A 23,808-nucleotide genomic window follows, 5' to 3' on the forward strand; every position below is an offset into this window, starting at 1 on the left:
TAATGATTTTAAAATGATACAACTTGTAACTCAATGTATTTACAAAATTTGCAGTTCAAACCGCCATGTTTTCAAAAGTTGTGTACCTGTTCTGCCCACTGACTTTTTAGCAACCAATCGGATGTGTTCTGCCCTTAACCAATCAGATTCTTTCTGCCCTTAGAACAAAGTTGACTATGCTTTATGTCAACCTGCCAGTCAGAACTTGTATCACATGTTTCAAACATTATCTTAATTTTTAAAATAGTGGGGGTTAGGGTTAGTCAATGTACTTTTTCATGTGTTCAGGGAGGGCTACGCGAAAAAATGTTTCCTATTTCAGAGGTCCGATTCCCTTCTTAAGTAACGATCAGTCCCTTAGTGATTGAAAAGCAGGATCTGCTCCTGTTGTAGTTGTGTATTTTATGGCCTCCTTAAAGTGTAAGGTTTAGAAAGTGTGCTTGTCTTTGTTTACCTGGACTGCGGGATGTCATTCAAGTGTATTCAATCTCTGCAAGCACGCAGACTGACAGAGACAGAGAGCCCCCCCCCCCCCCCCCCCACACACACACACACACACACACACACATCATTACATATAATCTCTAGTTTGCTCTAAAGAGCTGCTCAACTACGATATCCATAATCCATTTCGCATCATGCACGCAGGTTTTCCTTTTCCTTTTTTTTCCTTGAGGGCGAGCGTCTAGCGCGTTTAGAACTATGGTAGAGTCGTTTCTGTGTTGTGTCTATTATGTCAGATGCCTTAAAGGGTCCACAGTCAGCACGGAGAGCCAACCATTTCTATACTCTCGATTTGTTAATGTAACTTTGTACATCAGGCTAGAAAAAACTAAAACACTCTGGGGTTAGCCACTGTCTCCTCTTGTTTCAAACCTTGAGGTAGAGAATTGTTGCCTTTGTTAGCTTGCTACTAGCATTAGCTGGCCACACCACCAAGTTGGGACTGAAGCAGCTCTCGGATTGTTGTCACTCGTCGCGCACAGAGTGGCGGTGTTGAAGCTCGCGACCACAGCGGAGGAGACTCGACTGGAGGACCACATCATCGACCTCGCTGTAAGTGGCCAGATCTAGACTTTTTCAAATTGAAATCATAACACATTTTGTTACCTATTTATCTAGTTTGACATGATAGATTCCCAATTATGATCATCGGCAGTCTTGTCGTTAGTAGTAGATGTCGTCTTTGTGCAACTGTGCTCCAGATAGCTCACACAACCACATTAAACTGTTAGGTTAGCACATTGTTGTCGTGCCAGAGCTAGCTACAAGCTAGATGTCAATTACAGGTGTCATTGCTCTAGCAATGTGTATAACTGTCCTTTAGTTAGTATAATTATCATCATGTCTCATTGTTCTCTCTTTCAATTCCAGTAAGTTAAATAAGCTAGCAAAGAAAGAGGTTTAGAATGTCCCTTGACTTGCTCGAGCATCTTATTTACGAGTTCCTTGTCAAATTACATGACAATTTGAACATTTCTGACAACCCCATAACGTTCTGTTGGCCCCTCACCAGATTTCGATGCGCGATATAGCTGGCTATTCGTCCTTTGTGTGTGTGTGTGTGTGTGTGTAATGAGAGCTGTAATAAGTCCGCTCTTACTCTATATGCCATTTTCACACTTCCAACAATTCATCATGGGAAAAAAAACTGAACGATTTCCGTTTTGACCAGTGACAATACATACTCGCGCACACACACACACACTGCCTGCCTGCCTCCCTCCCGTCTTCAAAATGCTTTTGGTCTGTACTCTGAATATCAGTGTAAATCAGCACTATACTGAGATACGACTAGACTTGTGGTCAGAATGTCTGATGGTAGGTATCAGCTTACAAGGGTGTGTATGGTGAAATGAAACATTCCCTGATAAGGAATCAAGCGAATACACGCTCTGTCCATTACCCACTAAGCCTCTCTCTCTCTCTCTCTCTCTCTCTCTTTCTCTCTCTCTCTCTCTCTCTCACTCTCTACCCCTCTGGCAGTCCTGGAGCTCAATCTGTCTTCGTTGTAAAGAGGTGATATGATGAGCTGATATTGACCACACTGTGACTTCCTTTCCGTTTTGGAAATGTTTCATGTTGAAATTGAATAATCATGTACTTTGTCCCCACTGGACTTTGTTTTTTTTATAAACATACTGGCCTCTGGCCTGTCAGACTCGGCATCATCACAACAACCTTGGCTATAAAGGAGATATCATGTAGGCCTATAGAGAAAGAGAAGGAGGGAGAGCTGTTACCCAAAGCAATAGAGAAAATATGTGTGAAGTAGCCTAGGCCTATAGTTTATATATCTAGCCAGAAGCTTTGTTTGTTGGACTGTCATTGGTTTTGTGCAGTTGGTACAGTTGCTTTTGTCATTGACTGTCATTTTGGCAGTCAATCAAGCGCCTAAAATATTTGACGAAGTGTCAATTAATAAATATATAGAAAATATTATGAGTATAGTATAGTTAGGCTAGTACTTGGTCTGCTTCTAGTTTCCTGCCTTCAGTACTACAAGACACAAGCGTGTGTGTGTGTGTGTGTGTGTGTGTGTGTGTGTGTGTGTGTGTGTGTGTGTGTGTGTGTGTGTGTGTGTGTCCTGCTGCAAAACACATCTCAGTTTCCACCAGGAAACCGGAGCCTCAATCCCTGGCTGATGGGATCAGACGGTAGCGGAGACGTCTGATGTCTTAATGGAGAAGCAGAGTGTGGCTACATCTCTAGGAACCCTGTCTGTGGGGACGCAGCAAAACCCCTCATAGCCTAGCTAGTTACTGTGTATGTAAGCTTCCTTTCCCTGATAGCGATGCCATAGCTTGGTCTGATCTGTTTCTGCCGAGTGCCATGAGGCAAGGAGAAGGTTGTAGAAACTGGAATGTAATCAGCTAGACTAGATAAGTTGATCTTCTCCTCATCTTATTTTTTGGTGGCTAAATATCTGTGTGTGTGTGTGTGTGTGTGTGTGTGTGGTGTGTGTGTGTGTTTGTGTTTGTGTTTGTGTACACTCTGGAGTGGGAAGTTACCCTGGAGCTGTGGGTGTGTGAAGTGTGGTACAGTTGAGAAGCTTTACTCTGCAGTGAGAGAGGCAGCTTGGCACACTTCTCCCTGGCCAGCTTACCCAGCAGTCATTCGGCTGGTAAACAATTTGAAGTTTGTGTGGGGATTATTACGTTTGTCATCATGAAAAGTGGGTCAGGCAGTGGCCACGTTTTTACTGCCTGTTCAGTGGGTTAGAAAATAAACACACCAGCCATTTTCCATCATTCTCTCTCCTGTCTCTCTTCCCTGCTTTTTCCTCTGCTCCCTTAACCTATGGCTTTCTCTTTCTCTCTATTTCCATCCCTCTCTACCAACGTCTCAGAGTTGAACACATAAAAAATCCTAATAGTGAGTCTTTTCAGTTCCTAGATACTGTTTAGGAGTTCACCTGTTTGTCGTTGGCGTGTCATTGTCAATGTTCACTGTTAGAATAACCGATATTAAATCATCAGGGTCCAGGGGTGTGGTTATTCGGTTTAAATCCAGATATTCTTTTTTTTTTTACCCAAAATTGTGATCCACGTAAATCATGCAGGTCTTTCTCTAATGCATGCCGTGTGTTTTTTGTCTGCTGCGGAGCTGCACATGATGTCCCCCATTCTTCTATTAGTCTCTGTGCATGCATATACACACACACACACGACCAGACTTTGCCCCTATAACATTAGAAGCCCTGGGCCCTTATTATTAAACCAAGTACAAAGAATGAGGTCCGGAGACGTCCATTTGTTGACGTTAGTGTAACTGTAATTATTGAATTAAAACAATACCATGCAAAAATAATGCACTTGTTGTATTAAGTCAGGTCCTAAGAATCATTAGAATACCACATTTTGTATTCTATTTTAAAGAGCTTACATATTGAACATAACAAATTGACAGACATTATTGGCCAAATGTAAAAAAATAATAATAACTGCAGTCAAATTTGAATGTTGATAACAAGTGAAACAGAACACACATCTGAAGCAGAAATGACATGTAATGAAATATAATTATACATATATGCAAGAAGATCTATACACCAGTCAATTGCTAGTTAAAGTAAAAGTGGAAGTCTTATTTCAGTGGCTATGAGCCTTTATGCAAATGTATCAACAAAGTCGGCTCTTATGCTCCATACACACAGGTGTATAAAATGACTAGTGTCAAGGCCAATCTCTCCCATCATGCATGACTGCTGCCAGTTTCCTGCACCCTCCCTTGCTCGCCTTCCTGTGACATGTAAGCCTGCCTGATTCTCTTCTCCCCCCCCCCCAAAGAAAAGAAATATACAACCTCCCATGACCACACTGTCACACCTCTCTCTCATCCTTGCTTTCTTCGCTCCTCTCTCTGTTTTTGTTCTTTCAGTCAGGCGTCAGTACCGGATGATGTCTCTGACCACAAGTCCTCCTGTTTCCTGCCCACACTCACGTTTGAACACACACTGACACAATTTCCCCGCACACATAATCAGTTGTAATTTTCTCTCCCTCTCTCTCTATTTCTCTCTCTCCTTTTGCTGCTAGTTGGTGGAATGGTTAATTGGTTTCTAGCAAGGTCACATGTGCTCTCTGGAGTCAGAAAGTGGTACTTGAGACAGCACATTGTGTGTGCATGTGCATGTTTACTGGTGTTTGTCTGTATGTCCACCTGTGCTTGAGCGTGCACACACATCCATCCATGTGCTTGCATGTGCCTGTCTGTGCGTGCGTGTTTGCAATGGGCAGTTAGTGAAGAGGCTGTGTTTGTTGTCTATGTGTTGCGTTCACCCCACTGAATCATTGATGAGGCTGTAACTGTAGCGCCACCCCTCCCAACCCGTTTCCTGTCCTCTCCATCTGTCACCAGTACTTCCAGCACTGCTTACTGGAACCACTATACACACTGGTGGGGCTGTTTTTACTGGAAACCACTACCTACTTAAACTGTGTACGAGAAATTATGACACCTTCTACTCTTTTGTGATATTGTTCCTGTAACGCCTGAAAGAAAAAGAAGCTTCACATGGAAATCACATATTTATATTGGGAAAATTATTATTTTCAAAATATTATATATATTCAGATTTTGTTATAATACTGTGATTCAGTCAATCAAATGTATTTGTATAGCGCTTTTTACATAGACAAATGTCAAAAAAATATACGACACAGTGGCAAGGAAAACAGTAAACTAATGTGGATTGTGGTGTGGTGCAAGAGTTCAGGGGTCCATAGTGAACGCCAGCTTTCTGGTGGGACCTGAGTGGGAGTCCCCACACCAAGCCAGCATTTTTTAAATAAAGCTGTATGTGAGATGCGATGCACACCCCAAAAAAGTCCCATAGACTGAAATTCTAATGAAGAGAGAGGGTGCACACACATCCCTTGAAAAAGGCAGCAGCCGAAACATTGGTGTTGGCATAATATTGAATTAGATCAATATAAAGACTGAGCGAGAACAAACTTGTACTTTTTGTGGATTCACCTTATCTCCTCAGTTGTAATAGTGTGGCAATGAGCTGTTGACAGTGAGGCTAGACACATCTTGGAAATGCTGGTGTTTTGAAGGATGGCCTGGCTAAGTCCTCCCTCCCCTAGGTGTGATTGATTAGCTGTTAGTGAACAATTGGATGTACACAGGATGTTTCTGCCCCTCCTCCACTCAAGTATAGATTGCATGCTCTCTCTCTCTCTATCCTACAAATACTTTAAAACAATCCAGCCCTTCTACCTGTATATAACATACCTACACTTTCATTTTCATTGTCAATAAAGGCAAGTTTAAATATCTCTCTCGCTCTGCACCCTTCCCCTCTCTCTATAGTCGTAGGGTTGGGCTTTGTAATCAGAGGCAGATGGTTGGATTAGGGTGGAAGGTGGACTCTTTGTTACTAATCAACTTGACTTTGTTGCCACACACACACACACACACACACACACAGCACAGACTTGACTTGTTAACATTTCTTGGCTTATCCATAACTTCATGATAAAGCTCTGGTTTTGAGGATCTTGATACCCATGTGTATGTACCCTCTTGTGTTCCCCACCCGCTTATGCAATGCTCTTGAGTTCACCAAGAAAGTGTAATTGAAAAAGTCTTTGTTCCTGCTCCTATGCTGCTAAGATAATCAGCCTGCTCTCAGAGCTTGGCTGAATCGGGTCCTGTTTGTGTAATCACCAAGTTGTGTGTGTGTGTGGCACACACCCAATGCAGGTTTTCAACTCAACTAGTTTAAACAGAGCTACACCCTGGGCTAACTGACAGGCCTACTACTGTAGCTAGCTAGCTAATTATTTAGCTTGAAAAACTCTTAACTTGAGATACACACATCACATAACTCAAAAACTAGCACAGACTGCTGATACGTCAGTGTTTGTGTTATGTATCCTATGTTTATCTCAAGATAGAATTCCCCAAATTTAGTGTATAAAAATTATTTTGATTCTCAAGACAGGGCAGAGGTGGAAATATTGTTTTGATTTTCCTCTGGGGTCCTATTTGCCTAATTCCAAAGGCTTTAGGTGGATCACAGGCAGCACAAAATGGCATGCCGAACCACTGATCTAAATCCACATTCCCTCCAATGTGGTCAGACAGTGGCCTCGATGGGCAATCATCCAGTTGGGCTTGGGCAACCACTGATGACCCAGTTGTCGTGGGAATGGCACCATTTGGCCCCATGTTATTGCCTTATGAGTCTTGTGTCCCTTAGAAGGGTCTAGGGTTTGTTTAGATTAGCTAATCTAATACTCAGCAGGAATTTGGTCCTGAGGACCCCAGCCTGCTCAGTCAGAGGGCAGAGAGGTTTTTTAAAAAGCCAAATGCTCAAGAAACTGGATGATACAATATGATGACAAGTTTGGACACCCCTGGAATAGAGTTAGCAATTTTGAGTGTATATGCCTCTACTGTAGGTCTATAGGTGGACTACTATAACATCTAGGTCCGCAAAGACTTCTATCCTTGACTGGGCTACACTAAGGCTACCACTGTTAACACAACCTCATAGAATCATAATTCAGGTGTGGGAGTCCCCCCCCCACCCTTGAATAAGTAAATGACAGTGGAGGATGCACAGGAGGAGACCAGGACTCCACCTTAAGGAAGTGTGTGTGTGTGTGTGTTCTTAATGTGAGTGTTCTGAGAGTGTATTCTGAATGTGAGTGTTGTGTGTGTGTTCTGAGAGTGCATTCTGAATGTGAGTGTTGTGTGTGTGTTCTGAGAGTGTATTCTGAATGTGAGTGTTGTGTGTGTTCTGAGAGTGCATTCTGAATGTGTGTGTGTGTGTGTGTGTGTGTGTGTGTGTGTGTGTGTGTGTGTGTGTGTGTGTGTGTGTGTGTGTGTGTGTGTGTGTGTGTGTGTGTGTGTTCGGCTCTGATTCAAGCTCCCAGCCTCATACTGCCATATGCTGCAGAGAATTCCCTGGTTGGACTCAGGATGCCCGTCTCTCTAGGCTATGATTTTATTGACCTCAGAGAATGTCAACAACATGCATGTGCACAAACAACACAAACGTTTTTCAGTATGGATCCGTAGCCTGGTCTTCAGGGGTGATGCTGTCTTATGTGCTCTGCTTTATGACCAATAATTCAATAATTCAAGCTGCATTAATGTCCCATATTTCTGTGTGGGTTGTGTGCTACAAACAACAGCAGTGCATATGGTGGAGTCTACCCAGTCTCATAGAAATAGCCATAGGAATGGATATAGGATTCCACCCCACAGTCAATCCCCTCTGATTGTGCAATTGATACGCAATATGTTTTAATTGACTTACTTAATTGACACATGTATTCTGGGCAAACAATTTACACCTGCCAAATGCGGGGAGATTTTGCATTGTCGGGTAAATCTGTAAATCTTACCAGCTACTTTGGCGGGTAGCCAACAAAGGTTCGCGAATATTACGCTTCAATTTAAAAACGAAAACGAAACTGGTGCGATCCGCAATTATGGCCATTTGTGACAACACTCCTCCTGCCTATTCCAGCTGACTGTAACTACTGCCCACTCACGCTTCTCCTGACTTTCAAACAAACCCCAAAGTCTATGAGCTTTCTTGGTTAAAACAACGTCTCTGGTTACATACACGCAACAGCACGAGATAGCAACTTACACGCGACCGCGTGAGGGAAAACATGCAAGGGAAAATATTTAGCGGTATTTTGACGGGGATAGACGCGAAACTTAAAGCCTACAGGAGTTTCGTTCTGTGCAGGGAGTAATTGTCAAATTGTCAGAAGTCATGCTAATGTTTTTTTTGTGATTTTCGCCGTAATATTGTTTTTAAAAAATGTGGCTGGTAAATCTTCCTTGGTAAACCCAAAAGTTAATTTTACGCCCTGCATTTATTCAAATAAACATTGCAGGGTTCTCCCCATGATTGTTTTTAACTCTGAGAACTGCATTGTGACAATATCAGTTCTGTGTGCCATCAGCACCTGTTAATCAGATTCAAGCCTACCTCTTTGTCTAGACTGGATCAAAGGCAGGTCCTGGTTCCTTAGGTCCTGGTTCCTAAGGTTAGGCCTAGTTTTAAAGCGTAGAAGCAGTCAGACTGTCTCCCATACTTTCCCAGGACCCTAGACCCGAACCAGGGATAAACAGTGTTTAGTGTAAGCATCCATGAGGAACATGAGAGGTGACCCAGGTTATGTGCTCTAACTGAACACTCTCTTTCGTTCCCTCTCTTTCTCTCTCTCTCACTCACCCACACAAACACACCACAGACATGAGAGACACACACACAGACATAGTCAGAAAAATTATTTCCCTCCCATCTCCTAAGTGACCATGAGCCCTCCCCTCTTTCCTCTCTCATTTTATGTCAGAACTATATTGTTAATAATCCCCGCTCATCGATTAGGCTACATGGAAAAAGAGACAGAGAGGGGGAGGTAAAGGTAGAGATAGACTCTGTGGCGTATCTTTGGCGTCAAGCTCCTTTACCGAGCTCTCTCTCTCTCTCTCTCTCCCCCAGATCGATTTCCTCGTCATCGAGGTTCTAATCTTCACTGTGTGCAAACCAATCCCCGACCACTGATCCCTTCATGCAACCCAACACACTCAAGACTGGACCTAGGGCGTCAGTAATGAACTTAGTGTTGTGCACACAGACACACACACACACACACACACACACATGGCCCTAAGGAAATTGCCCCCTAAAAAAACACATTAAGTTATTTTCAGAAATTAATTTAAAATTAATTTCCAGCCAGTGGAAGTGTGTTTTGCTCATATTTCAATGACATCATATTGGGTAATTTCCTCAGGACATCTTTTTTTCCTACAGAACATATACATACAGTATGTAGACACTGGTATGGTGCTGGAGATAATGAATGGGATGTTAAAAATGGTGAAGTGTCCCTTTAAGAACTGTGCAGACTCAAAGTTTGTTAACCAAAAACAGTCATGGTTCTAGTTTGCCTCAGAGATCCCCACTGCAAAATGAAAACGTTATTTATATTATTCTCTGTAGCCAGTGTTGGAAGGACCCTAAGAATCTGTCTATGGGACACCACACCATATGTGTCAGTGCTGTCTTTAAAGACAAATCCCTGTCCTTACTGTAGAAATTTGCAACATGTACATGTTATAATTCTCAATGGCAGTTACTTGCGCTACATATTTGTGTGATTTGCTGGCTTTGCTTTCCCCAATTTACTCAACAACAATGAAGTCTACGTTTTTGGGAGCATGAGATGAGGATGTTGATGTTGTTTGTAAGTACTACTGTATGATTTCCCACTGTTTTCCGTCTGTCTCTGTGGAAGAACCCTTTTGTAACCCTTTTGAGTTCCATGTAGAACCCTCTGTGAATGTACATGGAACCCAAAAGGTTTACTTAAAAGGCTCTTCCACAGTGACAGCCGAAGAACCCTTTTAGGTTCGGTACAACCTGTACAAAAAGTGAATGTAGCCAATTGAATTTCAGTAATTTCGTTACCGATTTGATTTGGTCATTCTGTTACCGATTTGGTAGCAGAATTACGAGTTTTAATCACTTATTATTTCATAAAGTAAATCGATATCAGTAAAAATACTACCAGGTAGGTCTACCTATACTTCTTACTTTTGTTAACTTTCATTATCCTCACTCCTCATGAGGCAGAGATATTAGAAAATATCTGACTCTTACAGTATGTGGGTTTTTGGTAACAAAATGACCTGGAGAGAGGGGAATGATTCTTAAACCTACAGAAGCCAAACCATTTCTGCAAAACAAAATACAAGTGTATAAGACTGTCAGACCCTTAGCTTTCATTTGACACCCAATTTGATATGCTCTGATGAATTTAAAATGTTGTTCCTCATGGGTCCTTTTACATGATACTGTCACTCTGTTATCATTGAATGTTGAGAGTAAGCACTGCTCTCAGCACAGGCTGCAAGGGAATGAATGCACTCTTACACTAGCACACTTGTTGATGGCTAAGTGTCAGAGGCTTGGTCTGGTGCTCTCACTTAGAGCTGCAGTGCTGCTGAACCTGTGGTCCCTCTCTCAGCTCCTGGTGGCTGTCCGACTAGGTGGCTCTCACATGAGCAGCAGCTGGTGTTTGTCCCAGGATGCAGGCCGTCTGATGCGGGCCACTGATGTGGTTCTTCCCGCTCCTCCCCCATGGAGCTCCATTCCTGGTCTGGGTCTATTTTTGTCTTGAGATGGCTGCCACACCACTCCTTCATCTGGCAGGATGCCCTTTTTCCTATTTTTCCGTCATGAAAGGACATTCTTTTCCACTTTGCCGATAACTCAAACCCTAATTGAGAGTAAGACGCCTTTAAAAAGAGAGGGTGTTTGGACTTTTCAGAAAGCTTGAATTAGCCTTTAATCATGGATGTCGTTCTTTTCCACCAGCTTTGGGTGGAGTCTCTTTAGTGCAGTTACTTGAGCACTTGGAGCAGTGGTTATAGTGTGGTAAGTATTTTAACTTGATATGAGGCTTTTTGCGAGACCCTTTATTCAATGTATGCCTTCACTGATTAGAGATCTGATGAAGGTAAGGTGCGTATGGGTGATTTCTGAACTGGCTCCCTAGTTTCTCTTGCCAGACTCCTATTCTTTGGGAAACAGCTCTTAGAAATGCATTTTGACTGGCAACTGTTGAAGAATCACTTTGGTGGCACATTATGAACATGGGCACACAAGCGTAGTCAAATAGCCCACCTTTCCCTCCCATTGAGCTCTTTTAAGGACTCAAGCTCCCGGGCCAAACAGGACACTAAGCAAAGAGCTGGAGTTCCTTTCATGGGGAAGCTGCACAAAGGAACCCTTGTTAACGGGAAGTAAGGTCACTTAACCCTGCTTCTAGCATGGGAGCGTCCCTAATGCACTCTCATGGTAACTCGGTCCTAAGGAAAAGACCTTGAAATTACACAGATTGGGACTTGGTTTTCGTTTTGCACATCATGACATTCAATGAACTGCATGCCAGTAAAAAAAAAAAGAAGAAAATCGGCAGAAACCGTTAACCGTTCTCTGCCCCGGATGAGACACAAGAGCGGGTCCCGTCGAGAGAGCATGTCATTCCACTGCAGGCTTGTAATAACGGCTGCGCTTGGCCAGCTGCTGGCTCTGGCTGGCATGCTCGAGCGGATCTCACAGCTGGCATCTTACTGTGCCAGTCTGACCACTAATCCGCACAGCAAGCTCTCACACGCACCCTGCCCTGTTAAAACCAACCCAAGCTGGTTCTATTGAACTACCCTGACCCAACCAGGGAAGTCTTGCTTCAAGTTCTAGTAAAGGTTTAGGATTCACACCAAATGTGTGTGCAATGTGTTTGTTTTTCTTACGGGACAAGAGCCTCTAACTCCATGGCTTATATCAACCCTCTCTGGGTTCCTAAAAGTATATTTTTAGATGTTTGTCAGCGCCCCCTCCCTCTGTTACTGATGAACAGAGCGCCTCTACGAGCTCGCCTTCATCACAAGGGACGAGAAAGACGGTCGAGGGTTGCTGTGAGTGTTTGCAGAACACATGTGATTCAGCCTTTGTTGGAAACAGCTGGTAAGCTCAAAGCATTCCTAGGTCTGCTCGCTCACAAGGAAGTGTGTGAAACTCTGAAAGTGTGTCACAATGCGGTCTGAGCTGATTATCCAAGGCAAATCTGATGACATTTACATGAGCGACTCACAGTTCACACGATACCGTTTTTTGCTGTCCATCTCTCCTCATCCCGCATCCATCACTAAATTGGAGCAATAGAGAGCTTTGACGGTCAGCTGACTGATGTCATGAGAGAAAATGTCCCATCTGAACTCTAGGTTGATTCAGTCAACAGGCCCTCTTCCCAACAGTCCCTCTTCCCAACAGTCCCTCTTCCCAACAGTCCATCTGTCGCTCAGATAGCACACAGTTCATGTGAACATGTAAAAAAACAAAAAAACGTGTTAGGCCTGCTTTGAGTGCACTCCTGACTGAGCGTACGGTACCTTTCAGCATTTGGCACTGCAGCAAGCCATGTTTCCTTGTTGAGAGGATGTGGTGTCCAGTTTAGATGGGTTTAAGAGAGGTGATTACCACCGAGGCACAAATTGAAGTTACAACAACAAGTTTGCTTGAAGAGAACAAGATTGGCCCCATTACTACCAGGCATATAGCTTGTTGCCTTGTGGCCAGCATCTGCTTTGTCTACAAATTTGCCATCTCTGTGTTTCATAAAGATATGGGCCTATATGCACCTATGATTTCACCCTGTGCCTGAAATTAACACAAACTGGCACCCGAGTATCTAGCATGAAGTTTTAAGCGGTTTTAAAATGTCAAACCACATTGCTTTCCTTTCATCATTTCCTGGGGCATGGAGAAGAACTTGCCATTTTGGAAAGCGCAGACATCGTCTCTATTTGTAGCCTTGATCTAGGCCTATATCTGAGGTTCAGTTACACATTTTGATGAAGACAAAAGGTAGTTTCTCCCTTGGACAGCGAGCAATAAGTAGACTTAGCCTAGATAGCATTTAGCCTGGTCTTACTTCACTCCCAGAACAATTGGCAGAGAGAGATAAAGAGACACAGTAGCCCTGCTGGTATTGCACTATTTATTTACACAGAGGATACAAGACGGGTTCTGGCCTGAGCAGTAGCCTACACTGTGCAGGAGGTATAACTAATAATGACTTGTGAGTGTTGGAGTGTGAGTGCACGTGCACGTGTGTGAGAGAGAATGTGGAGTATGCAGTCAGTGTATTTTCTAGTTTCATTGGCACCAGTGGAAATGGCAGGTGTTGGCTCTGCTGTGTGGTAGTAAAGTTTTATGACTATGTGTAAGGTTCATGCTCTTGTTGTCATCAACACCATGTTCATCACAACCCCAGGGCTCCACTTCACAACCAGGCCTGTATCTGCTGTTAGGACACACTGTTCGTCTCTATGCAGATAAAGTAGCATACCGTAAAACTTATTTTAGCAGCCCGGGAGTTTATTTGCTTTAACCACGGAGTGCACCCGTCACGTATTGGAGACAGGCTATTATTGGAGACTGTTATTCTGTTACCCCCGCCGCTCTTGCCAAACTGCTGCTCAAACCTGCGATATGACGGAACTGAATATATCATAGCCTACTGAGAACAAATACCCACCAACATCATTAAACTACAATAAATCAGTCAAACCCAGATTCATCTTTGATGGTAATTTATTATCGTTTCCATACAAGACTGCCTGCAAATGACCTGTCAGACTGTTGAAAGTACCTGTAATGTCGCAATGGTCACTCAGAATCAAATGTGTTGATTTAATCATCTGCTGATATCAACAGAGAATACACACCGGTAAACAACTCATTTTGACCTGGTGTTCATTAGCAGGCGCTTCAGACAGATTTTCTTCCATGTCATTAGTGGCCTGGCTATTGGGACGTTTATTGGAGACTGCGTTTGAGTTTTACGGTAGTTCTGTGTTTGTGTACAGTGCAGAAGGAGCAAACTGTTTGTGTGTGTGTGTTTGTTCCAGTGTCAGTCTCACCAACTCAAAGCTTTCTGAGCAGTGTGTGTGTGTGTGTGTGTGTGTGTAGCTAAGCAGCAGCATTGGCAGGCGACCATAGCTACTCTGGGTGTGTCATAATCTGTCCAGTACAGGATGTACACATACTATGTTATGGGAGCAGCTCCAGATCAAGCAACACCACCTCTCGTTCATGCTAGTGAGTAAGCCTAGGAGGTAAACATACACACATACACACACACACACACACACACACACACACACACACACACCCTTTCCACCACCCTGATGTACTCTTGGAGTGAACACACTTAATCTCACATACAATGACAAACAGCTGGTCACCCGTAGCAACAGGCAGGAATGGGATCGGGGGGGGAGGAGACCAGGAAGCATGTGATGAAGAGGGGAGGGAGTGAGGGATGTAAGAGTGGGTACGCCACTGGGCAACAGGATCACTGAACTGACTTGCAACACCTTTCAGTGAAGAGAGGGAGGGACAAGAGGTGGACAGATAAGAGAGTGAGAGAAACCTAGGATTACAGGCTTGAAACAGCAAGGTAATCACCCGACCAACTAGAAGTGTGTGGTTGTGTGTGTGTGTGTGTGTGTGTGTGTGTGGTTGTGTGGTTGTGTGGGTGGGTGTTCCCATCCATTCATCCATCTCAAGGTAAGAGTACAGCCCCACACAGTACAGGGTTTGCACCTCAGCAGATTATTGTCAGTATGCATTGCCCACCGTCTGGTATTCACACAAGGCCATTACTTGAAAGTACTTTCTCTAGTGTTTGTCTTTGAAGACCTCCCCCTCGTTCGCCTACACCAGTACACTCTGTACCGGGCCTCTGTGTTCTCTGTCACACACACTTCCTGTCAGGTGACTCCTGAGATGTGATTTCCTGTGTGGGATTCTACTGAGCAGAGCTGTGATTGGCAAGGTGGCCAGGGTGATTGGGACCATGTGGGCCGGGGGCAGGAGTTCCTTTTCCTGTGAAGTGTGTGTGTGTCATTGTGTGTGTGTGTGTGTGTGTGTGTGTGTGTCATTGTGTGTGTGTGTCATTGTGTGCATCAGTGTGTGTGTATCACTGTATGTGTGGGTGTCATTGTGTGTGTGTCAGTGTGTCAGTGTCAGTGTCTCCTGTGAGAGCACCATTTGGGCCGGGGGCAGGAGTTCCCTCTTCCTGTGAAAAGTGTGTGCATGTACGAAAGAGAGAGAAAGGAGACTCTGTCATCCCTACAGGCTAACTCTGATTCTGCAGTGTTTGTGTGTGTCACCTGACCTATACCTTGAAGTAAGGCCCAGTTTGGTTGCTAAAGTGTGTGTTTTATTGAGTGTTATGCCAATGAAGCATGTTAGTCTTGCTTGCCTGGGTTTGTTACCTCTCTCCTCCTACCAAAACGTCCAAAGTCAATCGTTATAATCACTAAACCAGAAGAAGCTCAAATGCTATGGTTAAACAGGGACAGTTAGGCCTAATGTACATAACGGGGCTATCTGTGATTGGTACACCAATTTATAGACTTTTAAATTAATGGTATGTAGGCTAGCCATTAGTTCTTGAAGAATATAATTTATATGCTTTGTGAGTTTAGTTCAACTGTCTTAACCCATCAGAACCCCAAAAAATGATCATGAATGGTCAGTCTTTGCATTCATAGCTCCGTCTATGAAATAGAGAGTGGTTACATTTCTCCAGCCCCGTCCCTCAGCTGTCTACCAATAACAGTAGCGGGGAGCCCCTTTAAGGTCTCAGGGAAAGCGAAAGCAGGTGGTTTGATTGGAATACATCAACTTGACCTGCTTTGTCTCCCATTCCCTCCATGTTCCATGAGGCTGACATTGATTACAGTGCTTTCCATGCTGTCTGACAATCTAATGGAATATCTCACCTTTATACCTCCATCTCTCTCTCTCTCTCTCTGCGTCTCTCTCTCTCTCTGCCTCTCTTTCTCTCTCTCTCTGCCTCTCTCTCTCTCTGCCTCTCTTTCTCTCTCTGCCTCTCTTTCTCTCTCTCTGCGTCTCTCTCTCTCTGCCTCTCTTTCTCTCTCTCTCTCTCTCTGCATCTCTCTTTCTCTCTCTGCCGCTCTCTCTCTGCGTGCGTCTCTCTCTCTGCGTGCGTCTCTCTCTCTCTCTCTCTGCGTCTCTCTCTCTCTGCCTCTCTCTCTCTGCCTCTCTCTCTCGCTCTCTGCCTCTCTCTCTCTCTCTCTCTCTCTCTCTCTCTGTCTGCAGGGTTGGCGCGGGGCGAGAGAAGCAGACAGACCCATGAAAGATGAAGAGGCCGAGCTGAGGCTCAGCTGACCTCTGGAGAACGATCCCCCCCCCCCCTAGTGACTGTTACCGTAGCGGGAGAGCACCCCTCCTCCCCCAACCCTCACCCAACATCGCTTCACCCACCTCTCCTCACCCAGCAAGCCGTGCCCATGTTCTCCCCAGAGCAGGAGAACATCTCCATCACAGCCTCCACCAAAGTGCCAGTCAAATACGGAGAGCTCATCGTGCTGGGGTAAGGAGCTAGAGAACGCACACCCACTTGTCTTCCCACAGCGGTTAAGTCTTGCAACACAGTACAAATCTCTGTGCCCTCTATGTGTTTCTGCAATGTGTTATTGAGATTAATTAGTTTTGACTGTTGACCCTGCTCTCTGCTGGGTGAAAAGTTGGCCCCCACCCTTCACACCCATGCCCTGAGCAGAAAAACCTTGTACACGTGCTCGTACACACATACACACACACACACACACACACACACACACACACACACACAAGCAGCAGCTGACAGTGAAAGACTTCCTTTATCTTCTCTCTCTCTCCTGCATATTCCCTGGGGGGCCATTCCCCCACTCCCATTCCCAGCCCTAGCCACTGAGCCCCTCCCCCTCTCATTCTGCATTTCCCAGCTGACTCACTGTTTGTTGTTTAGCGTTGCGCCTGTACACTGTCCATGGAAATTCCTCTGGAAAAACACTTTTTGAAAGCCCTTTTCCAGGGATTTCCATTTGTTTCTCATCCACTTCTCCATTGACTCTTCTGTGCCACCTTAAAGGGGTAGTGCACCCAACATACAACTCAACATGATCTCACACATACCTTGGGTGTGGTCAATTCACTGACCACCAATACTTGGAAAGTAAATACTAAAGTAAAGTATTGTGTTTTTATTCCCAGGCTACAACGAGGGATAACACACTGTGTTAGTCACTGTGTTAACAATTGCTTTCAAGAAATCCATATCTTGCTGACCTCAGGGATAATCATATTCCAGCATTAGCATGCGTAGCCTAGTCATACTAATGTCTTAATCCTGAGGAATGAGGGACTTTCTAGAGACAACATGTTTACGGCCCATAGAACATCACTGTGGCTTTATACAGCCATTCCTGGCAGGCTAGATCAACTGTGATGTCAGGGGAGGTTGTTCCAGCTCCTTCAACCAGCTGTGCGTTGAACTGGTCTCAACTGACCCCCCCCCTGGGAATGAGAACTCAACAGTACAGCAACTTGTAGTACATTATCACCAGTCTCAACACACTTTACGTCATATAAAAACAAAACACATTAACAAAAACACATTACATAAACAAAAGCATATACATAGGGTACCCAGAATACAACAGATTACAACAGTACACCAGTATAGTGTCGTATCTAAAGCATGAAGTCAAAGAAAAGCCATCTCATCTAATGATAGGGAGATACGGTTATATGCACACAAAGTTACTTATCCAAACCTCCTTGGTTGTTCTGATCTACACTTTCCCCATGGTTAACTGGCTGAACCCTATCCTGGTCACACTTGCTTGTTTAACACAGGCTGTTGTTCAGTCAGTGGTAACCTCCACGCAAGCGCGCACACACACACACACACACACACACACACACACAAAAACAGGACTGTGGTTGAAGTCACAGAGGGGCCTTTCTGCAGAGGGAACACTTGGTGCTTGTCCTGTCTTCAAGGCATGTATCAGGTTAAATGACTCTCGCTGTATTTATTTGCACAGAGACTTCTTGTTTATGTTTCTTTCTTTTTTTTTTGCAGGAATATTTTATGTGCTTTTGTCTGAAAAAAAATAGAGGTGTGTGTGTGGCTTCCAGTTGTTTCCACAATGACTGTTTTTCCAGCATATACAGCTGCGCAGACAATAATGCCTCATTGTTTGTTTGTTTGTTTGTTTGTGTGTGTGTGTGTGTGTGTGTGTGTGTGTGTGTATGTGTGTGTATATGTGTAGGTATAATGGCTCTCTGCCCAACGGAGACAGAGGCAGACGTAAAAGCCGCTTTGGTCTGTGTAAGCGGCCCAAGGCCAACGGCGTCAAGCCCAGCACAGTGCACGTCGCCTGCACCCCACAGGCAGCTAAGGTGAAACACACACACACACACACACACACACACACATAACACAGTTCACATATCTGTACTGCACAGGACACTATGATATGAGAGAGACACAAACGTATTCCAACACACACGCAGGCCAAGCACAGGTTAACTGCTGAACAGTGTGAAAAGTATTTGAACTATGCCTTCACAAACACATTTATGAGAACATACATGGGAAGTTTATGTGACATTGAAGTGTGAACAGCCCAATTAACAGCAACAGAAAGATTTCTCACAAAGTCCTTGGAAGCACTTGTCTGTTTCCATCCTCTTATAATCTCAGCTACGTTCCTCTAACCAAAGTCTTCAAACAAGCATATTAAAGGAGCAGGCGGACATGGGGGGATGTATTGAATTGATTTTGTTATTCCAGAGACTCCATACCTAGAGCCTAAAGTTTTACCCATACCCCTCCCCGGACTACGTCTCAATACTTAATACTGAACTGGCTTTCTCTCCTCTCCTCTCCTCTACATCTTCACTAATCTGAAAACCCACGATAGGTGATATGGTCAGATTCAGGGGATATGCCGCTCTCACCTATCCAGTTGTTTGTGCTCAGTGCAGATCAAGAGAATAAGATGAGGAGAGGAAACCACTCCAGACTTGTGTGATACAGAGTCCTCTTCTCTCCCCAGGCCATTAGCAACAAGGACCAGCACAGCATCTCCTACACACTGTCTCGAGCACAGACGGTGGTAGTGGAATACACACATGACAGCAATACAGACATGTTCCAGGTACTGTAGCTAACTCCTTCTACACAGTGTACACACACACACACACACACACACACACACACACACACACACACACACACACACACTGCCACTGTCCACCAATTTCTACCTCCATCAGCCTCCCCTGACTACAGTAGGTTAGGGTTAGTACAGTACTGTACTGTAGTCTTTCCTTCCTCATTACCCCTCTTCCTCTGCTACTCCCTTCTCTCTGACTAGTTGGCCCGAGCAGAGATTACCGAGTACCAAGTTCCAGAGATATTGTAGTCACGAACAAGAACAAAATGTCAATGTCAGCCTAACAAAGGTCCAGCATGTACTGTAGTTTTGCGTGTTTCTGCCCCCGCTGGCCACGTGAAAAAAGTGAAAACATGCATCCTACGTTTTCTAATAGCATGAAAATAGGCACTTGAATTTGGCACGTGAAGGCCTGTGTCCTACCTGACGCCAAAATGCTTTTGGACCAATACAGATGGCTACTGATTTAACATGGCTATTTAGCACTATTTTAAAGCTAAAATCTACATACTGAACCTTTAACACAATGTAACATTTGGCTGTCTCTCAGATTGGGCGTTCTACGGAGTGTCCTATAGACTTTGTGGTGACGGACACGGTAGCTGGCAGCCAGAGCAACACTGACACCCAGTCGGTCCAGAGCACCATCTCGCGATTCGCCTGCCGCATCATGTGCCAGCGCACGCCACCTTACACCGCCCGCATCTACGCCGCCGGCTTCGACTCCTCCAAGAACATCTTCCTGGGGGTGGGTAGGGGTGGGTGTGTGTAGGTGTGTGTGTAGGTGTGTGTGTAGGTGTGTGTGTGTAGGTGTGTAGGTGTGTGTGTGTGTGTGTGTGTGTGTGTGTGTGTGTGTGTGTGTGTGAATGTCTCTCTTTAACCTCTTTCTCTCTCTCCTCCCCCCTCTACACCCTCTCTCAGGAGAAGGCAGCTAAGTGGAAGACGGCGGACTGCCAGATGGACGGTCTGACCACTAACGGCGTGTTAGTGACACACCCCCGCCACGGCTTCACCGAGGACTCCAAACCCGGCGTGTGGAGGGAGATCTCTGTCTGTGGAAACGTCTTCACACTCCGAGAGACCCGCTCCGCTCAGCAACGTGGCAAGATGGTGAGACATACACACAGAAACATACACATGCATGCACACACACACACACACACACACACATACACACAGGTGCTTAGAAATGTATTAAGTACGTCAGAAACACCCAAAATCTATCCCAACACCTGTCCTTCCACAGTCATGGCTGATTATGAAGGACTTGTTTTTGGTTATATCACCCCTGGAAGTGGTCCAGTTCACACACACACACACACATGCCTCAGGGGGCTTGCTGTCGCCGGCTTCCAGGGGTTGGGGGTGATGCCGTCTCCATGGGGATGGGGCCATGTGTAACTAGATTCTGTAAGATGATCCACCAAGTGGCGTCAGTCCTTTTTCCACCAATCAGAAAACTCATAGTCATGGCTTCCAATCACATCCCTACTCTCTGCAGTACCCAACTTGCTGCCGTTTGCATCTCCTGTGTACAGTAACAGCGCATATGAGCTTTAACACATTGTATTTGTGTTGTGTTAACGCAAACGCATAGAGTCACTGTTTCATCTGTATTGTGCCAATTTTAAGTTAGGGGTGATAAGACTGCCCTGATGGTTTGATGGGCCAGGTTTAGAATTTAGCTATGACATCTTTTATCTCTGCATGTTATCTCTGCTTATTATTAAGTCATAGGTGTTAATATAATACCCTAGAACAATGAATCTAATCTTGGCACCTCTCAGTATCAGACTGAACAAGGGATGAAGAGAGACAGAAAGGGAGAGGTAGAGAATGGGGGGATGATTCAGTGACACAGAGAAAGAGAGAGCCAGAGGAAACATCCTATTGCTGGCAGAGAATGAAGGCACCACTTTAATCTCACTGCGCACAGGCAGTGCACACACACACACACACACACACACACACACACACACACACACACAAGCCATTACTGCCAGCATCCTGGTGAGATGAAAGCCCAGGCAAACTCCTGTGTACACTGGCTCTATGGGGGCCACTTGAGCTCTACAAGGCCCTGGCATTTAGACTGGGCACAGGGACACCATGCCACACTTAACTCACGGCTGCTAATCATTCAAATAGACAGGCCAACACAATGGTAGACAAGGATGGAGAGAGGGGAATAAATGGAGAGAAAGAGGTTGAGGTGGAATAAAAAGAGGGAGGGCTGAAGAGGGGAAAAAAGTAAAGAGGGAGAGATGATTCCACACACGCTTTTGTCTGCTTGTTAGCAATTCCAAATGACAACGCAGGTCTTCATCAAGCACCCCACTCCTCACAGCACACAAGTCTCACAGCGCAGCAGAAATTAACAACTCTCTTATCTCTATTTGGCCTTTAACATGGAAGGGTTAACCATGTGTGCAGTAACCATCATTAACGAACCTAAGATAATTTCACAGCTGATTGGAAATTTAGATACACGTCAAATGAAAATTACCTTATTGAAAATTATTACGATATAAAGTTTGATGGAAAGGGTTTGAATCAATATGCAGTTAGCCTAATGCACACAAGAAGCTTTGAGGCTTTATGAAGCTTTACTTGAGTAAGCTTTACATATGGTCTACATAAGTAATGACATAACAGAGGTCATAAACTCTCCCATCAACTTATGTCAGTGTCATGTTGTAACAATGTCCGGTTGTACACAGAGGCAGACGCAGTATAGCGGTAAGGGATTTTCTCCCGTTTATTTTTACAAGGGGTCCGCTGGCACGGCTCGGCTTTCCAGCCTCGTTCAAAGTCTTTCCTTTTTCCCTTCGGTCCTGTGCTCGGCTCGGCTCGGCTCTCCTCTGCTCTCCCGCCTGCTTCTCCAGCTTAGCTCCCTTCGGTCCTGTGCTCGGCTCGGCTCGGCTCTCCTCTGCTCTCCCGCCTGCTTCTCCAGCTTAGCTCCCTTCCTGAAATGGCAGAAGCACACCCATCTTAAACATTCGCCGGCGAGACTTAATTCGCAGCAGGTGTGCAACAAAAGTCTCGCCGACACAACCCCGGCCACGGTCCTGTAGCTCCCTCTACAGGCCGAACGCTGCATGTCCCCCCACATACCCCCACCGCCCGACACAGGCCGGGGACCCGACGGCCGACGACCTACTCCCCCCCCCCTGCCCGGGAGAGGAAGTCTGCCACGACCATCTGCGCCCCCGGTCTGTGCACGACGGAAAAGTTGAAGGGCTGCAACGCGAGGTACCACCGGGTGATCCTCGCGTTTACATCCTTCATGCGGTGGAGCCACTGGAGGGGGGCATGGTCGGAGTAGAGGGTGAAGGCGCGACCCAGCAGGTAGTAGCGGAGGGTGCCGACCGCCCACTTGATGGCCAGGCACTCCTTCTCCACGGTGCTGTACCGGCCCTCCCTCTCCGACAGCTTACGGCTCAGGTACAGCACCGGCCGGTCGGCCCCCTCCACGCGCTGGGTCAGCACTGCTCCCAGCCCTCTATCCGACGCGTCCGTCTGTAGGGAGAAAGGGAGGTTAAAATCAGGCGCATACAGGACCGTTTCTCCACAAAGAGCCCCCTTAAGGGCCTCGAACGACCCCTGGCACTGGCCCGACCATTGGACCGGATCCGGGGCCCCCTTCCGGGTGAGGTCCGTCAAGGGACTGGCCAGCTCTGAAAACCCAGGTACGAACTGGCGGTAATATCCCGCCAGCCCCAGGAAGGCCCTCACCTCCTTCTTTGTCCTGGGCCGGGGAGAGGCGGCGATGGCCGCAGTCTTTTCAATCTGCGGTCGCACCTCCCCCCGTCCCAAGTGGTACCCCAGATACCGGATCTCCCTCCGCCCGATCACGCACTTTTTCGGGTTGGCCGTTAGCCCCGCCTGCCTCAGGGACCGCAGAACAGCAGCCACCCTCCGCACATGCTGCGGCCAGGTGTCACTGTGGACGACAATGTCGTCTAGGTAGGCCGCAGCATAGGCGGCGTGCGGCCGCAGAATACGGTCCATGAGGCGCTGAAAAGTGGCTGGGGCTCCGAACAACCCGAAAGGGAGCACGGTGAACTGGAATAACCCGAGCGGAGTGGAGAATGCCGTTTTCTCCCGGGACACCGGCGAGAGTGGAATCTGCCAGTATCCCTTCGTGCAATCCAATGTCGTGAAGTACCTGGCCGTACCAAGCCGGTCCAAGAGCTCGTCGACCCGGGGCATCGGATATGCATCGAACTTGGAGACCGCATTAACCCGTCTATAATCCACACAGAACCGTATAGTCCCATCTGGCTTGTTGACAAGCACGATGGGGCTACACCAATCACTGCGGGACTCCTCGACCACACCCAGCTCCAGCATGGCTTCCAACTCCCGGCACACAACGTCTCGTTTGTGCACCGGCAACCTATAGGGACGCGTGCGCACCGTTAAACCCGGCTGCGTTTCTATATGGTGGTCGATGAGCGTAGTCCGACCGGGCAGGGGAGAGAACACGTCGGCGAACTTAAGCTGCAAATCTGCAACGTCCGCGGCCTGGCTAGCAGAGAGATGGTTATCAATATCGACCGGAGTGCTACCTTTCGATTTTGGGACTTCCGGACCGAACTCCTCTCTCTCTGGAACTATCGTAGCCAGAGCAACAGTGACCACGTCGTTCCATTTTTTTAGGAGATTGACGTGATACACCTGCAAGCTATCCCCCCGGTCCGAGCGTATAACCTCATAATC

The 23,808-nt window shown here is 45.9% G+C and overlaps 1 protein-coding gene across 2 annotated transcripts in view; it reads left to right on the forward strand.

Moving 5' to 3' along the window:
• The first annotated feature begins 747 nt into the window (after positions 1–747).
• Positions 748–23,808, forward strand: part of peli1b (pellino E3 ubiquitin protein ligase 1b) — a 30,606-nt gene continuing 7,545 nt past the window's right edge. Inside the window, exons 1-6 of one of the 2 annotated variants that reach the window (XM_083694404.1) lie at positions 748–1,056; positions 16,178–16,451; positions 18,178–18,307; positions 18,967–19,068; positions 19,637–19,834; positions 20,008–20,196. In XM_083694404.1, coding sequence (XP_083550530.1) covers positions 16,369–16,451; positions 18,178–18,307; positions 18,967–19,068; positions 19,637–19,834; positions 20,008–20,196 — 702 coding nt within the window. In that variant the 5' untranslated portion in view covers positions 748–1,056; positions 16,178–16,368. Of the gene's footprint in view, positions 1,057–9,017; positions 9,083–16,177; positions 16,452–18,177; positions 18,308–18,966; positions 19,069–19,636; positions 19,835–20,007; positions 20,197–23,808 lie in introns of those variants that run through there. The other variant, XM_083694405.1, reaches the window with a different exon arrangement.

Source organism: Argentina silus, assembly GCF_951799395.1.
Source record: "Argentina silus genome assembly, chromosome: X".
In the NCBI taxonomy this organism is placed as follows: Eukaryota; Metazoa; Chordata; class Actinopteri; order Argentiniformes; family Argentinidae; genus Argentina; species Argentina silus.